Source organism: Harpia harpyja, chromosome 23 (genome assembly GCF_026419915.1).
Source record: "Harpia harpyja isolate bHarHar1 chromosome 23, bHarHar1 primary haplotype, whole genome shotgun sequence".
NCBI classification, from domain to species: Eukaryota; Metazoa; Chordata; class Aves; order Accipitriformes; family Accipitridae; genus Harpia; species Harpia harpyja.
The window spans coordinates 12,559,689-12,575,838 of record NC_068962.1 but is presented as its reverse complement, the minus strand read 5'-3'; the positions used below and the strand labels follow the sequence as shown (position 1 = coordinate 12,575,838).

The window sequence follows — 16,150 nt, the reverse complement described above, 5'->3', positions numbered from 1 at the left end:
TCACTTTTTGAAGGCACTGAGTAGGAAGTAGATGATGGTGATTAAAAATTTTCACCTATGCTGCCTTTAGTCAGCTCTTCTCTTTCCTTTAACTTTTCCTTGATGTCTGCAGCTGGAATTCACTAGCTGTTCTCAGTAAATACTCTGTGTGCCTGCACTGATGCAGGGGGGGACAAGTGGGATCATGCATAGGATCATCCTGCCAAGTATTAAATCAAAACCTAGTATTAGTTACTAACAAACAAACAACCCCCCCCAACCCAAAAAACACCCAAGAAAAAAAACCAAAACCAAGACAAACAAACACCACCCTCCTGCCCTGCCCCCAAACACCTGAGGAAGACAGATAATCATTACAAAGAGTGACAGCAAATTGCAAATCAATCTTGATGATTTTTTTTTTTTTCCTCAACAGGTTCACAGTCAGGATGTAACCTTCTGTAAAATGGAAACTTGTGAAGAAAGACACAGATAGCAGTTGGAGTTAAAAGCAGCGGATGAATATTTCTCTTCTTAAGCATCAGCTTTTTAAAACGCTATGGTGATTTGGAAAGTCTCGAGAGTGAACTGCAAAGTTTTCCTCAGCTCAATCGATGGGTTTCTTAGTCATTTCTCCAAGTCATTGATGCTCAGAGATGGTGTGTGATGGAAAAAACACCATGTCTCTGTGTTTGTAGCCCCTATTTTTTGGATTAGTTTGCTGTATTGCTGAACCGATTTCATTTTGAAGGGCAAGGAGTGAATGTGATGGATTTATCTTCAGAGATGAACAAACATGGAAGGAATCCAGTAAGTCACAAACTAGAAGATCAAAAGAAGGTAAGATTATTTTTAATTATACTTAATTGTATTTGAACCACTTGCAAACTCTTTGGTGATTTCTAGTAAACAGGAAGCTAATGTGCTTTTGAGGATAAAGTAGTCTGCTATGCTCACCAATACAGTGAACTGCTGTTATGGGACTCAATTTCTTCATTGTCCAGTAATTTTCTTTCTAATACTACTTGATTGTCTGGTAATCATGTGTTAAAAGGTCCCTGAATTTGTCTAGCAAATTATTTGGCAAAACCTTTACTCACTATCAATGCTGAGTTCATGGCAGAGACGTGATCCAAAGTAAGTGTCTGACATCAACCTGATACTGTTTGAGATCTTCGTCCTTTACAGTGGATGTGTGGATAGACCCTTCCTATTGTATCCTACCAGTAGTTCTGTATAATTTGGTTTTCTGATAATTTGTTGTTGTTGTTCAAGTTTCATCCTTCAGTACCCAAGGCAGTTTAAGCATGTAAATTCATGTTTCCACAGTACAGAAAGTACTTTCGGAAATTCCACTTCTGCAACAGACTGTCCCAAAAGGCTCACCTTCCCAGTTCATCTGTTTTACTTACTCATACTATGGTCTGGAAACTTTTCTAATGCTTATTTCGTAAACTTGAACTGATGCTTTTTAACATCTTCAGGTCTTTCTCCCACACTTTGTTGATCTTTTGTTACATTCATAGATTATTATTTTTGCCTGAAAAAAAATGTGTTTTTTTATTCTTCAGTTTATTAGAAGTTCAAAACTCTGTAATACTTTTAGATTAGGAGGAGCTCATCAAACTCAAGTTCAGCAAATATGTTTTGAAAAACCCTACAAAGCCTTCTTTATCAAATTCATTGACCTGCTTTGTTACTTACCTCTCAATCTTTTCTTACCATACATGGTAAGATCTGCACATAAATAAAATCTCCACCGCTGATGCCTAACAGGCTGCGTGGATTTTTCAGAACACACGACTTTTCAGCAGAAACAAGACTAGCTCAACCCCCAGGCAGTTCTGAGATTATTATAAGAATGTTTCATTGTCTCAGATTTATTTCCTATTCATCTATCAGCGGTTTCTTTGCACTGATGCAGCCTTTCCAAAATAGTTGGCCGTAAGGATCCCCAGTGTGTGCCTGTGTCTGATGAAGCCGTAATTCCCCGAGCTTTGATCCTGGCTCCATGCACTGCTGTCTCACTTGTCTGTGTATGTCTGATCTGGCTCAGGTGTGAGCATCAGTCACGTTTCTGTTGAACCAGGCAGGGCGTGTGACATAGGGTTAACATCAGATTAATGCACTTTATGCTAGCTGAGGGATGACAGGCTTGGGGCATATTCTTCCTGGTCTGCCTGGGCTCTAATGTAGGGTCTGCACCAAATGGCAGCCAGCCGAGAGAGTGCATTCTGGTGTAGCATTTTGTGACTGTGATGTTCTTCATACTAGGCCTTAAAAAGAGGCCTCTTTGAATTATTGCATAGGTTAAATGGGGCTGTTAATATCCAAATCATGTATTAGAGTGCAGGTTATATACTTTATTGTTACACAGGCTTGTTATAAAAAGTGCTGCTGGGTTGGGTTTTTTTCCAAATTTTGGTATGAAAGCGGCTGGCTAATGTTTTAAATAATTTTGATCTTGTTTGGGAAAAATACAAATTAGGGGAATTTATGGGCAACATAAACTAAATAGTTTTAAAACCTAGAAAATCAAATACTTTGTTTTAGTGCCTCTGAGATTTGTATGTGCTAATCTAAGTCATTTGGTTACAGCCAATAACCTTGTAAAGTGCAGAGAATTGCAGGAAATATACCATGATAACACATGTGATGAAATTATTGGGAAAATGTATTTAGCCTTTGAGCAGGTTTTTTGTAATGGAAAAGATAGAGGTACGTGGTGGCGGATAAATCATTTAGAGCATAGGAATTTCTTCAACTCCTAATTCCCACCCTTCTGTGGCACAAAAGAAAAGCTGAGAAATGTTAGCATTAATTTTACCAAACAGTGAACTGTTTTCTGAACTGTTATTATCTGATCTGGAACTGAGTATGCTTGAGTCCCCTCTTCCCCCCCCCCCCCCCCCCCCCCGTCTTATTTCAAAAGGATTTTTTTTCCCCTTCATGTCTAATACCTGCAGATTCACTTCTAGAGACTGACTCTTCAGATTGCTTAGGAGGAGAAAGTTTGTTTCAAAGAGGATCTGTTGTACCTCAAGGTCAAATGTTTTCTTTGAGCCAGCCTGTGGACATTTTATCCAGCTGTAGAACTATGCGATGACTGCCAAAGGCTCTGCAGCTGCTAAAAGTCTCTGCTCCTGTGGTGTGGTTGATGAAGAACTAAATGTGATGATAATAAACAGAAGTATGGTTAGTTTTCATTACGTTCAGGAATCCTTACTAGTAATTTAATATCATTGATATGCTAGTATCTGCTTCACTAGTACAAGGATAATGTTATATTTTTAATAAAATAAGGCTTTAAAAAGGTGATGGGGAAACATAAGTAGTAGTAATTTGGCTATTTCTTTATGCTGCATTGGATGTAAGGTAAATTTTGAAATATGTTAGACAGAAATGAGTGAAATAAAAAGGAACCACTTTAGGAAATATTGGCTGACTTACTGGCTGACATGGATGCCTTACTGGTGCTCTACCTGGATCACACTGGGCAGAAGTCAAGCTGAATCTCTTGGATAGCTCATGTTCTATAAATAAATGAAAAATACTGTGTCCCAAGAAGACTCAACCGTTGTGTTGCTGCAGAAGGTATTACCACTGGACTGTTTTCTGCATGGGGAATTCAGGGGAAAAAAAAGTCAGAGAAAACAACTCCGTGTTAATTAAGGATATAAAACTTTTCAGGTGGTTTTCAAAATGCACACTGTGCTTTTGGCATTTAGCTTTTCTAATAATTTCATAGGACAGTACATGCTATATACTTACTTTCCTATGATCTGGATTTGGGCCTGGACAACTATATTTATGTAACTTTCCTTTTGTTGCTAACATGTGAACTGTCCTGTCTGTAGGACACTCAGATTTGCTCCTTATCTCAAAACCCATCAAATGCTACCAACTGCATTTTAAATAGGTGCATACTCATTTTATGGCTGCAGAACTATCAAGCTCCATAGCCTTTCTGCAGCTCCAAGACGTAACGACAGTTTTACTGATTTCTGTCAATAGTCTGCTTACTTTTGTGGAATTGGCAGGTGTCTCCGACTGGGCTGATACTTGTGTGTTTGACCCTCTTACGTACAAAATGAGGATCAGGCCCAGAGTGAGAAATTTTGGTAGCTGTATGGAAGCAGTAGTCCAGTTTCTGTGGCTGAAGTGTTGGGGAAAGAAGGGAGGCAGGCTAACAGAAGGCAGTGCAGAGAGGGAAAAGATTTTAGATCATTGTAATTGATTGATTTGACCTCCTACAGAAAACAAGCATAGGGCTTCCCTCTACAAATTCTTCTAGCTGGGTGCAAAGCCTCAGGAAATTAATGAGTTGGAACGGGCAGTTCTGGGACGTCCATCAGCTTTATCTGTTTGAGGACCATGTGTCCATGGTATCTCTGTCCAAAAAATGTCCTTCCTTCCTCTAAGCTGGATGTGACAGGCATACAGCTCCATCCAGGTAGAGATTTCAGGTTAAGTGCTGTGCTTCTGCATCTATTTGCCATTCCCCACAGTGTACTGTAATTTCTTATTTAAAAAGTATGATAATATTCAAGGCTTTAGGACATAAATGCCAGTAAGTAGCAAATGCCTGTATTGCTGTTTACAGTGTGGTGTTCATGATTTTAGCACATGGTAAATGGTAGAGCGCGCTATGAACTAACAGTTTGAATAACAGGTTTCTATAGGCAACTTGCTGCAAATAACCATTTTAAAACCCCGAAAAGACTGCCTTATCTATCTGCATTTCATCATTCAGCAGGGTTCTTCTGTTTTCAAAATCAACATAAAAATTTGTAATCTGCTGCCACATGCATGGTTTATGCTAGTCAAATCTGTAAAATACATATCCAATATTTGCCAGCTACTCTAGTCATTTAATTTTAATGCTTCCCCCCAAGAAAGTCCCATTGTGGCCATTTCTTTGACAGGCTATCCAGGTTACTTGGTATCTTTGAAAAACACCTGCTTGCTGCAGGCAGGCAAAGCCAAGCCTTTGAATGATGCTGCAGCTGTGGCCTTCTTAAAGTCTGGAGACTGGGGTGGGAGCCTGAGTGTGCTTCACTGTGGGCGTACGGATGTGTGTGAGGCAACGTGCAGGCAAATAACACAGGTTGCAATACCTTTAAGTATCATTTATGTACTTGACCCTGTGTAAACCTATAAAATTGTTTCAGAAATATAGTAATGTATAAAATGCTTCCCGGCAACAATAGCACTCCATCCCATAAGGTTTTGGCATACCTGCTTTGTCTGCTAACTAATTTACTGCTTTCTGTTCCACAATGTCTAGGGTGTTTCAGACAAGCCCACTGAGTCCCTGTCCTGACTCACACCAAAAGATATGTGTCTAGATTTGAAATCCATCATGCAGAATATGGTTGTAATGATCTTCTTGCAGAATTGCTAGTTTCCAAAAGAGGAGAAACCTTTGCACCTCTGCTGACACCACCAACACATGGCTTGGAGTTCTTTTTCGTCACGTTTTCTTTTAAAGTCTCTTGACCATAGGCCTTAGTCCTTCTGTTTAGAGGCTGATCCAAACCAGATGAAAACAAAGGAAAGTTTTTAGTACTTCACCACCCCACCCCCCAAATATATGCTTTAAAGTTAAATATAAGAAAGTGCAAGTTGCTTTCAGAACAAGTTGCATTATTTCCTTCAGTTTTTCTTTTTGAAGGCAGATGAGCCACTGAACTCAGAGGGGTTTTTAACAGACACCAAGACTCTATTACTGAGCAATAATTAAATATAATTAATAAGAAGGAATACCAAACAAGCCTTGTCTACTGTTGAATGTTTTGCTGGTCTCCCCAGTAGCCATTTGAAGATTAACTAAATGTCCAATAATCAGTCCGGTTTTGCTTGTTAGGGTAAAATAGTAGTTTACTTTCAAAAGCATCAGGCAGCCTTGATATGCAATCAAGAGAGAAGTTTTAGAAGGGACAGATGAAATGGGAGCAATCAGCATGTACATCACACTGTTCCTCCATCCCCTGCCTGCTTCGTCTTAGTCAATATTCAGTGCACAGAACAACATTTTGGGAAAATCAGATGTTGTCATCATGAGGCAGTTGGGCCAGGAGCACAATTTGCTCTCACTAACACGTTCATACTGCTGTGTCTGTGCTCCCCATTTTCACATCTCAGTTCTCATTTTTATGACTAATTCTGTAGTCACCTAACAACTCTTTTTAAAAATAACAGCATGAAATATTGGGCAGGCCAGGGTTGTTGATATTCTTATTTAATAGCTCATTTTCATTTGAGGACCTAGGATTTGGATGATGTTGCTTGTTATCTCAACAAAAAAGTTGATTTCTCCCATTCTGTTTTTATTTCTCCCTCCAAGGCTGCTCTAACTGAGCTTTCTCTCCCTCCTGCTCTCCCCACCCCAGTCCCTCCTAAACATATATATATATATATATGTATGTTCTGTGTGGTTTTTGTCCATCTGCCCATCTGTGTCTCTGTCAGGGGATGCCTTGCAAACAACTGGAGGTCTGAAGATCTGGTGAAGGGTCAGAGACTCGTTAAGCTCGGTGTTCACTATTATCCTGTATCTCACAACAGCTGGCAAGGGTTTTTTTTTTTCAGGATGTATATTCAACGCTTTAACGAAAAATACTGGGTCGAAGGGATAGTGAGAAGTCTTCAAGGCTGAGAGGAGAGGTTTGTTCTCTTTCTATTTTGCTGTTGTTTTTTCTTTAATACCTTTGAATTAGGCAGAGATAGGAAAAGCCCACCCAGCTGATAAGAAGAAATGGGCTGTGGGCATAAAACTACAGTTGCTTTCCAAATTCTTTGCTATATCAGCCTGTCATATATTACTGCTGTCTTTCCCTTAAGCTGTCTCCCTCCATACTCCACGAGTTTTCTGTTTCAAAATTTATGCTAGAAAGACTTGAATTATTCCTCTCTCTGTCAAACCTCCCTGGGGCCCCACCACCTGACTCCTCTCTCTTGCTGAAATTGTTCTGTGCACTCTGCTAGTGCAGTTGTTCCAATTTTTAAAAAAAATCTTTACAGGCTCAATAAATGGTGTTAAATATCATTTTATGAAATATGAAGCCCATACTTAATAATTCATACAGTAAATTCATGTCCTCTGCTGCACGTTTACAGGTTTTTTTCCCTCCTATTAGAGAACCGTGATGTAAATAAGATACTACACCTTTTTTTAATGCTTTTTCTTTTTCCTTGTCTTCCCAACGCCACTATCTGCAACAGTCTCAATTACAGAGCAGTATTTTGACGCAGTGCTGCACAAAAACAGCTGAGAAATTAAATGCTGATTAATTAATTCTTCTCTTAAAAGAATACTGGCTGGCTGTATTTTATATTTCAGTAGTATGCCTTGGTTTCTTAGCTTGTTTCTTTTCTTCCCACTCAATGTTATCTTTAAGTTGTTGCTCTTAATGCATGCCTGATAAGAATAAAACTTGTTTAAGAATACCAGGTAAAAGTTGTACAGGATGTCATCGCTGCCTGGTTGGAAGGAGCTCAGCTGCTTTGCAGTTGTTTGCGCTGGCAGATTTTTGCGTAATCAGATAGCTGAAATGAATACTATTTTGTATGTACACATATGACGTGATTTTGAATATGCACTACAGAGTAGAGTGAAAAGAAGAAGGTGCCTTTTCATTTGGGTTGGTTACTTCTCCCCCTGCCCTGCAAAAAAAGTAATACTATTACTTACTGGCCTTGGTCTTCATTTACCACTAAAGGCACAGTTTCCCATTTCTACCAATTACATTGCTATTAGTAAATACGCAAAGGTAGATTTAAGCATCTTGTCTCAAATCGTCTTACCTAATTTGGAATAAGATACAATGTCTAAAAGGCAGAAAAATGTGAAATTCATGGAGGTAATATCTCATGATTATACAGTTTGCTCTGGGACACCTTGATGGTTACAAACTATCTGCAAGGTTTTCATTCGTCAAGTATAAAAAAAAAAAAAAAAAAAAAAAAAAAAGACTAGAGTCTTTCTACCATAAATCCTGTTTTTTGATTGCTGTTGCTCCTAGTTTTTTCAAAGAAAGCTCTTGTTAGCCTCAGTACAAAGAACAATTTAAGTGATAATAAATAGCTAAGCTAGTAAATAAAGTCACATGGTTTTCTTTTTTGTTGTTTCTCTGCAGTGGCATTGCAAAATAAGGAAATCACTGTAATCATTTAGTATTTTCCTGCTCTTACTCTTATTATTTAAGTGTTACCGAATAATATTTGTTTAGCTGCTTTTTTCTCAAAATCATTATCTGGGAAAATCTTCTGTACTTAAAGGATGAAATGTAGATTAGGAAAGGGTTGGGCTGCTTAAATAATATGTAACCTGGTCCTGTCTTTTCCCTTCTAAGAAGGAGCACAAGCTTGAGAAGCAGTTGCACAGAGCACTGTACAGTGGAGAATCTGAACTGAGGCTTCTAGGTGATGCCTTGTCTTGCACTGTGACCTTGTTTGGGGATTTTTATCACTCAACTTCATGAAGATCATACCTTCAAAAGGCTTTTTGAGGGTTTTGCAGTTTGAAATCTGTTCTTTGCAATAGGGATGGTCCCATAATGGGTGCATTAGGAGTCAACTATCCTGCTTGCTGACTTTTAAAATATTTTCTTAAATATTGTGGATGACCCTGTATTAAACTGCATTTAGAGTAAATGCTTATTTTCTTGTCTCTCTTCTCTTGAACTTTGAACTTCCTATGGGAAGATACTTTTTTCACTTTGATAATTGTTCTACTTTTACATTAAGTGAAAGGTGCTGGTGTGTTTACAAAGTAGTTGGGAAAACTTTTTGTTGTTGTTTTTACCACATTTGCATTGAGCTAGTTTCTCTGAGTCACTCTGTATTGTTACCTTGAGATTTTAACTGGAACCTAAACTCAGGTCAAGGACTCTGCACGTTCCTGGTTATCTTTGCAGTCTTGCAGTACAAGTAAAGGATTGCAAGTATTGGATCTGTGTGTAGTGCATGGAAGTCCTGCCTATTTGCTTCTCTAATTCCCCTGGAACACTGATTGTTGAAACTGGAAGGAGAAGCATCTGCTGCTGCTGCTATATCAGAAGTAGTAAACCAGTGAGGGACTGTACTACAGTGTGCCTTTATAGGAGGGATATAAAGACCTTTTTAAGACTACATTTTGTAAATGCTAAAGCAAGAAGTCTCTTGTGAAACTGTATGGCGTGCCTGCTTATAAAGTGGAGTTAATAACCTTTTAAACTCATTCTAGATAGGTCTAGACTTAAGCAAAATATGAGAGGACAACTCTGCCTGGTACTGTGGCTTTTAGCTTCTGAATAGAAACATCTGGTGGAATCATTGAGTTATTACCAACAACAACTAATACTCCTAGATTAAACCAGATCTTTTTTCTAAGATACAGTATGTAAATATGCACTCTGAATAGAGAAAATGAGACAGGGTTGACAAAGCTTGGTCTAAATGCAGAAATGATGCACAGAAAAGTTTAAAGCCTAGCTTCTACAAATGAGTTTTCTAGGAATTTTGCATGCTTACTAAAGGAAATGCATGTGGAAAAAAAACAAACGCCCAAACCTGTAGAATTAGGGTCAAGGTATATAGCTAAGGCTGCATTAGTCTGCCTGCATTATGAAACTAATGTGACAACGCTTAAATGTGAGTCTGTGGAGTCTGGGTAATTGTACCAGAATGGAAGACTATGCTTTGTTACACCTTAAACTGAAGTCTCAGGGTGCAGTCATGCTGTGTTCCAATAAAAGAATACTACTGGGAGATGCTTCATTTTTATTTTTTAATGCCTAGGTAGTGGTATTAACTTTTCTCCAGTGCTCAAGTACAAAAGAATGTAAAGTCAGAGAAGAACTCTGGAAATGGTTATAATTTTCTTCTTAGTGTAAACTTCCTTTCTTTCACAGTTGGTTGCTGGCAAGAACACGCATATCCATATTGATTTGAATATTAGTATGTGTATATATACAAACTAACATAGTTATGCTGTATGTTTTCTGCAGGTAAATGAGTAAAGCTTCTTTGTTAGAAGAGAAGAAAAAGTTGATAGAGCTACTGAGTTTAATACCAATATGTTTCCTCTGTTTCACAGCTGTGGTTTGTGTTGTTTGTTCTTTGGGTTTTGTTTTGCTTTTGTTGATTTTTTTTGGGGGGGGGGGGGGCGGTTAGACTTCAGGATACTCTACCGTTAGTAAAGTGAACCTTAGAATGTTATAATTTATTTGTTTTCCTTTTGTAGCTGTTAGGATGTAGTAAAACTGTATCTCAGTAGGCACTGCTGTATGCAAATTCCATTTTTTTTAATATTAAAATTCCTTGATGTCTTCTAGAATTGTCAGTATCAGGCACAGAAATTTCCCTTAATGGCACTTTTACCTGAGTGACGGAATGTAGGTTTTGCCAGGGAAAGGAACAGCTCCCAGGACTTTAGCTGAAGGTATATAGCAAAGCTGCTGTTGTTCCAGTTTAACATTAGGTATTCCTGAAGGAAAAATAAACCTGTAGTTGAAACACAAGTCAGCAGGCTGTCTTAATTAGTTGAGCTCTTGATGTTGGGTTTTTTTTGTCTGCTGCTTCTTTCTTTTTGTTGTTGCTGCTGTTTTTTCCTTTCTCTGTCAAGTGTATTCTCCTTACCTGTCATGTTCCCTCTATCCTTGCCGCATGTTTTTTGCCCTCTCTATGTTTGTTTTCATTTTCCTTCTCCCTTGCTCAAATTAACTTGGCTTATTGGCTTTTTTTAGTATACGTGCATATAAAAACATGCAGATAATTGTGTGTGTGAATATGCATATCTACACATATTTGTGTGTACAAGTATTTTGAGTGGGTGCTTGCATATAAACATGTAACATGGACAACAATGCATAGGACAATCTCTGGTGTAATCTTATGTTAAAAAGTTTTTTGCTTTTTCCATATTCCATTTGTTTCTTGATTTTTTTTTTTTTTTTTTTTTCTAGAAAATGGTATCCTTAGCTCAGGGTCTTTGTCACCCTGTGCACCTCTGTGCGTGTCTGTGCAGTACTTAGAACAGGAGTCAGTTGTCTGTAACTAGGGCCCCTGAGTCTTTCAAAAAAATAGTATTAGTAATTATGATTTTAAAGTTTTGTTTTATTTAAAATGGGAATTTTATTTTTTTTTAAAAAATCTCCATTTCTTAAATTTTGTTGGTGAGAAATTTGTGTTTACTTGTTTCTTCTCGTAGAGCCTGTCAATGTTCTCCAGCTCAGTCAGAAACATGGCAGTTGCTCTGAGCTCTTGATAGAAGAGGCGTAGCCTTAAAATACTATTAGTCCCCGTGTCATCTGACTGACACGGAGCAGGGGGAGCAAACGTCCTGCTTTATCTGAATCGCTGAATTGATGCCAGTAGTAAGTTGCTTGGTAAGTCCAGGACACAGCGTGTAGTTATTCATAAGTATGGTGGAGGCATTGTAGAGATAAGAGGACCGGGGGAAGCTGCCAATAATCTTTTTTTTTTTTTTTTTTTTTTTTTAAATTGCCTGATGTAAACACTGTGTCCATAATTTGTCATTTGGAAGGGATAATTTCCAGCAGGTGTTCTTTTTGGCTCAATTGTAGAGGTCAGGTGACTTTGGATTTATTGTTGGCATCATAAATGAGAACCAAAGGGGACTACAATACACAAACGCAGAGTGATTCAACATCATAACCTCTACAATGCTAGCAAGTATCCATAAAGCAGTAATAAATGTGGCCCCCAATGGTGGGCATCATTTAAAACCAGTTTTTACCTATGTTTACTACGAAATATGCTCTGATACCTTGAAGGTATTTGTTACTTACTTGTGTGTAGTGATTGAGGTACATATTGACTTCTTGACAGTGATCTCTCTTTTTTTAATTTTTATTTTTAAATACTTTGACTACTTAAACAGAAATTACCTTAGACACCTGTCATTTTTAACACTGTTGAGGTAGCAGATCAATATTAATGCAAAAATTCTGGAAGGTGGTTATTTAGTTTGCCTGAACCTGCTCTGTATTTAGAGGGGAACAGTTACTGCTTTGTGAAACACTTTCTGTACGTTTAGATGTATAAGTAAGTGTTATGCAATAGCTTATTAATAATATAAATATGCCTATTGCTATATGACAGTTGCTGCTGTATCAGTTTTAGGATGGATGATGTAAGTAAAGGTTGAGGCCAAAAGGCTAAAGGCCTGTTTCTTTTCTAGCTTTGTCAATTTTTCTTTGTACCCTCAGGGAAGTTGCTTAAACTCAGTTTTATCTATGTATAAAATTAAAAGATTTTTTGAATCATTGATAATTGATTTCTCTTAGAGCATTAAGATCCTCAGACTGAAGGTCAAATATATTTGCCTAGTGTTTAAAATAAATATGCTGCACTCACGGCTATTTATTTAGATTGTGACAGAGGACAGGAGTCTCAGTCATGAATCAGGACATAGTTGTGCTGCTGCTGTAGGAACACAGTAAAAAAATTATTATGTCCAGTTTAAAGACCTTACAGTTTGCTTGTCATTTCCCTTGATTCCACTCTTGTATTTAGTCCCTAAGAGTGGAATATGCCTTTTTCTTTTTTTTTTTTCGTTAGTATGTGATCTCCTATGCAAAACCACCCATCACTTAGGAATGAAGTTGTACTGTGTGAGAGAGAAGTTTGTTGTTTGTGTACACAAAGGAAGGAATATACAGGCTTTTTCTTTGTCATGCTCACCAAAAACTTATAATGCCTTAGCTGTTACTGCATTGTATCTATATTTTCTCCTAATTTCCCAATTTTTCTCCATCATAGTAATCTAAACATGCTCTCAGGACTACAGCAGCCCATTTGGCTGTGTGTTAGGGGAATACATTCCTAATTTGTTCCGTTTAGGTGGTAGCTAAAGTAGATGGCACTTTCTTGTCATTGTCAACTGCTACATGATGACTACTTACAATGCCACTTACTCTATATATTTCCAAATGGTCGTTTAAAGAAATCATTGCAAGAGGAGCAAATGGATCAGTCGGGGAGATGGAAGAAAGAGATAATAGAAGAAAATTGCAGAGTTTTCCTAACATTTTCTTATGCCAGTTTAGACAACTGGGATTTTGTTCTTTTCTGAAAGCAGATGGAGGTGCTTATAATTTTCTCTGGATTAGCATTAGTCCTGGTGTAAAATAAGCTTTCTGGCTCAAAATCCAAAGGAGTTCCCTTCTTAAAAAATGTATCAGTAATGCAAGCTGATTTGCAGAATTGCCATACATACAAAAACAATAAAATGATGCATAAAAACAACACTCATGAGTCAAAGCTGTCTGTTAGGAATTAACATTACATCAAGATTTAATTTACGTGTCTTGCAGAAAAACACTTCAATATTCTATGCTGTCCCACGCTTAACAGTAATGAGCTAAAATGGTATGTAAACATTATAAACGAAGATAATCCTAAGAGCAAAATTCCTAAGTGGATCTGTAATTCAAAAGTGCCAAAGAGTGATTATGGAGATCTCGGAGTTGATTTTAGCCCATGATAAGCAGAAATAGTGCACGCCTTCTGCTTTGTTCCCCCCTCTTCTTCCCTAGTGTTTTTGTTCCCTTTTGGTTAGTATTGCTATAAACAAACTATTAAGCATAAAGAGAGATGCAAAATACCTTTAACAGTAGTTAGTCTTTTTCTTGCCCTTTACTTATCTGTGTATGTCCATCAAATGATTAAAGCGAACAAAGTCATTCCTCCACAACATGTGTCTAATAATTGTGGCCAATGCAAATTTGGTCTGTCAAAAAATCTTGTGTTATCTTGATATGTCAGTTCACGGCACAGCTAGAAAGAAAGGAGTTGTCATTTGTTAGCAGAACAGCTGGCATAACAGACTGGAAGTTGTGTTCTCCAGGAATTAATTTTTTACCAAGGTAAGTTCAGTCACAGATTTTAAACTGTTAAATTTGCAGCTCAGGCTGTGCTGCTTGCCTGGGTAACAATAGAATTTCAGAGGAGATAAAAGGGAAACCATGGAACATATGTTTGGGGGGGTGCTGGTCTTAATTTTTATTTTCCTCCCCTGTAAAGGAGGTTTCTGTGACCGAGGTTGATTGCTCTGACAGCTGCCCAGGGAAACCAGAGACTCTCCTGTGTGGAAGTCAGAACATGTATGCTATATAATTGTTTATTTGGTATCTTTTTTCGTCCTTTTTCTTAGTAGGATTTTTCTTAATAAAACAACTGAAACCTCATTAAGGGGGAAAAATGAATCTATTACTGCTATTTAATATTTTGAAAAAGTACCTGTTTCTCCCTATCTTTCGTTAAGAAGTTTGATTAACTATTAAGTAGGTATTCTTTATTGGCAGCGCTGGATGCACAGGGGATCGTTCCACCTATAGTGCACACCGTTGGGCCTAATTGTGTAGGTTAAGTACATGTTCTACATACATATTCACTAGATTTCCGAGAAATGTTATACATATTCATTAGTTTCCTGGGAAACTATTAGCATATGCAAATGTCCTTTACGCAGGCGCATTGAAGGTCTCTGGTGGTCTTCCATAGTCTTCCTCACTTGTCCGCTATTAGACCCTCCTCAGGTGATTCTGCGCAGTATGGTCCTTTACATGTTTTGATACCTCAGTGTTTGTTAGTGCTCCTATTATCTAAGTTTTCATTAGTAGTTTAGAACCATTTGGCTAGTTTAAGCTAAATTATCTACAAGGACGAGAACAAAGGCAGGAGTTGTTATCTTTTCCGGCCCTATCTATTCAAGCAAGGCCTCTACTTGTGCCTTCTTAACAAGATCGTAAGTTCATCAAACAATTAAGTTTTGTGATCGCTTATGGTTCCTTCTTGCTCATCACTCCCAAGTGCCAGTCTCTGACAGGCTTAATCCTTGACAAACACCAGTCCTTGGTATGTAAAGTTACAGAGAGACAATCATTAAGCAATAAGCAGTTCGCGCTCTATATCACTTTACTGAAGTATATGTTTAGGAACACTATGGACACAATATTCCTAGAAGTACACCACTTGAATCAGGAGGGCTCAAACAAAGAAAAAGAATAAAGGGTTGCACATTCTCCATGGCAAAAAAACTTTTTAGACTTAAATATTTATTTTTCTGTGTGTTTTGAATGCTGTTTAAAACTTTTAGCCTTTAATGCCATACATGGTGATTGAAGGGGCAGGGAAGCATTTGTTATATTTGCAAGATACTCTGTGATTGTCTTGGTGGTCTATCTACAAATGCATCCTGGTAAATGCTCCAGGCATGTGCCATGAGTGTTTGTAACATCACGTTTCTTCTAGTAAATTATGCTATGAACCAGTTCTCCAAATCAGTAGCTGTGCATGGATTTTTTAAAGAGGTGTAATATTGGTGGCAATCTCATGGTTAAGGCTGTGTTTAGATTTACATTAAAATACTTCACAGTTATACTCTAAAGGTGTAATTACCCAGACCTCTTAGATAACAGTGGGAATATTTCCAGTGATTTTTGGCAGGCTTTCTGTAAAGCCTTTCAATTTTTGATGTAACATTTTTGCAAAAAGTCCTTACTAAATTGTAAAGAAAAAGCAATCAATATTGGTCTATTTTCTTTCTTTTTTTTCTTGTTTTGAAAAAAAAAACACCACCCCCAAAAACCCCCACCACCAAACAACAGACCTAAATGTGGCTACTCACAGCAAGTGAGAATTACAGCCATCATCTGCCAATATATGTGTGTGCATGCAGATTGTGACAGAACTTGGGCCCTGGGGTCACATTTGAGAAGTTAAAATCAAAGACATCTGTAGCTGTTGACCTTGTTGAGAACAACCTAAAGTCAGTTTGTCAGACAAAGGAGTGTCAATTTGCCAAAGCCACTGCAGGCCCATCGAAGTCCACACTCTTTTGTGTCGCCTCTTGGAAAGCATTAGTTAACTTGAGTGGAAAAAAAGTTGTCATAATGAATCAAAAAATTCAACCATCGAAAACATACAAAGGGGGTTCTTTCATGGCTTGATTTTTAAGGCAACAGTGCAAATTGCTTTTAAAGACTGAAACTCTTCGAAATCATGTTTTGTTTGAATGAGACCCCTAAATTAGACTGACTCTTCAGACAAGGATTGGATTGGTTGAATTGCTTCTAATAGTGTTTGGATCAAACACTTGCTGACTCTTTCAGAGGAAACAATTTTAATGTTCCTTAAAATTCTTCATTGAATGTAGTTTGGGTTC

General features: G+C 37.7%; 1 protein-coding gene across 1 annotated transcript in view; it reads left to right on the top strand.

The window, feature by feature from the left end:
- The first annotated feature begins 421 nt into the window (after positions 1 to 421).
- NAV3 (neuron navigator 3) overlaps positions 422 to 16,150 on the top strand; it is a 420,281-nt gene continuing 404,552 nt past the window's right edge. The window contains exon 1 of the mRNA XM_052774469.1: positions 422 to 819. Coding sequence (XP_052630429.1) covers positions 748 to 819 — 72 coding nt within the window. The 5' untranslated portion in view covers positions 422 to 747. The remainder of the gene's footprint in view (positions 820 to 16,150) is intronic.